Here is a 2,154-nt window from a genome sequence, read left to right as displayed (position 1 = left end):
TTTCTTTCTTTCTTTCTTTCTTTCTTTCTTTCTTTCTTTCTTTCTTTCTTTCTTTCTTTCTTTCTATGAAATTTTACTTCATTGTCTCTTGAGAGATTGCTCTTGCTCCCAGGATGGGGTGGGAAGAAGTTAAAGTTGATTGCTCCTGTCACGTGCCTCAATGTTATACAATCTGAAGGTGGTGCTATACAAATTGTTTCCCTTTTTCACTTTATATCCACGCAAGCAGAAGGGTGCAAGAGCCTCTTCTTTCAATCCATTGGCTGGGTGAAGAAAGAAAGGCACAGAATCTCTTAGAACAGCAGCTCCCAAGGTAGGAAGAACACGTACGCAGATCCAGAGACAAGGAAAAGAGCGGGAAAAGAATAAAATGTGATTGGCTGATACTATGTTTTACTGACATGTGTAACTCTGTGATTGGCTGTTGCTGCCTAAATAAGGAAATGCCTGACTGACCAAGGTGTGGCACTTCTGAACACAGTTGACAGTGTTTCAGACAGTGTTCCACCCTGCATCTTCACTTGATCAATTAAAGTGCTGTTTACCTTGGAAGCCTCCCCTTGAGTCTCCTGATTTGTCCTCTTGGAACCTCAAGTTCTTCGGGTAGTCAGGGTTGACTCTTACACTGCTATCTCAAAGCAGGAGGTGAGGCCAGGGTGAGAAGAGGCAGAAGGCCTTTGAGATAGGAGCCATGAACCCTCCACCCTTTTGCTCCATGGTCTCAGGAAGAGTATAAGAATTTCAATTCTTCACTCCAAAATTCTTGCAAATAACTAGTGTCTATTTTATCAATACTCATTATTTGTGGAACAAAAATGTATCACTTTAGAGTTTAGATGGTTTGTGTGCTACATACAACATCACAGTCTGGTTTGGAAGCATTACTGATTCAGAAAGGAAGGCGGTGCAGAGTGGTGAGGATGGCAGAAAAGATTATTGGCAGTTCCCTCCCTTCCATCCAGGACATAGCACATAAGTGTTGCTTGAGGAGAGTCCACAAGATTGTCTAGGACACTATACATCCTCTTCACAACCTGTTTTCCTTCTTACCTTCTGGGAGGAGGCTCATGGTATTCAAAGCAGAACATCCAGATTCAATCACAGTTTTGTTCCATACAGTATTAATCTTGTGAATTCTAAAGCTTCCTCCTTCTGTTATGCATTAAAGATGGACAGTGATTAATATTTATGTTACTTATATGTAAGGGTGTAGGTCTGTACATATGTTGTATATAGTATGTTTAAATGTTTGTTATGTATGTGTACACTTTGAGAGCAAACAACTAAATTTCATTTTTAATGTGTGCCATTGTGCCTACAGTAAAAAAATGTCAATAAAGGTTATCTATCTACTATGATGACATGTGTTTGTAATATAGTAGTCTGGTTTCTGAGGTACTTTTGAAGTGTGGCAGTGTTAGCCTTGCCACAGCTTGTGTTGATTGTGCTATATTGGATTGAATGGTTAGACATGTTTTGATAAAGTTGCCTGAGAGAAGATAGTCTTTCTCTTGTTAATTAGGTTATTACTTAATCGTGTTCTATGTCCTCTCTTGCTCATTTTTGGAATACAGAAGCACCGCTTACACAATGATTGACTAAAGATCAGCCTTCTTAAATATTTCACCACTCTACAGGAATATAAGTTGGCTAAAGGACATGACATGAGTGACAGTTGGAGACTAGGTAAGGTAAGGCAAGGTAAGAAAAAAATTGCAACTAGTATGTTGTTAATAGTGTAATTAAGACTTTCTCTTCTACACAGAACTCCAAGAAGAACACCAAATTTATTGTTTGTAATGGAAACTTTTGTGGATGAAAATTGAGTTCATGAAACTAATTAATTAATTAGGGAAAGTAATCTAATAATATATACATTGTTTTTCTTTATGTTAGCAGGAGTCATGATTTTTAAAGAACTAAATTAATATTGACCATAAATGTAGGAAGTACTGTTAATTGCTATATTATTATCAACAGCCAAAGTAATGGAGCCAGAGGACGATTTCCTATATAAATACAAAGGAATCTATTTCGTAAATGGCTTGTCTTCACCCGAAGGTATAGATTTACTGGACAGTTTGGAAATCCGAGATGATGATATATTCATAATCACATATCCTAAATCTGGTAAGTTCAAAGATGTCTTCCAAG

At 37.5% G+C, this 2,154-nt stretch overlaps 1 protein-coding gene across 1 annotated transcript in view; it reads left to right on the top strand.

Annotated features, from left to right (window-relative positions):
• The first annotated feature begins 1,664 nt into the window (after positions 1-1,664).
• LOC107292475 (amine sulfotransferase-like) overlaps positions 1,665-2,154 on the top strand; it is a 10,865-nt gene continuing 10,375 nt past the window's right edge. Inside the window, exons 1-2 of the mRNA XM_015821566.1 lie at positions 1,665-1,686; positions 1,987-2,130. Coding sequence (XP_015677052.1) covers positions 1,665-1,686; positions 1,987-2,130 — 166 coding nt within the window. The remainder of the gene's footprint in view (positions 1,687-1,986; positions 2,131-2,154) is intronic.

The sequence above is a fragment of the Protobothrops mucrosquamatus genome, unplaced genomic scaffold, assembly GCF_001527695.2.
Source record: "Protobothrops mucrosquamatus isolate PMUCROS unplaced genomic scaffold, P.Mucros_1.0 scaffold1353, whole genome shotgun sequence".
Classification (NCBI taxonomy): Eukaryota; Metazoa; Chordata; class Lepidosauria; order Squamata; family Viperidae; genus Protobothrops; species Protobothrops mucrosquamatus.
Note: the sequence above shows the minus strand (reverse complement) of the source record. Positions and strands in the feature narration are given on the sequence as shown.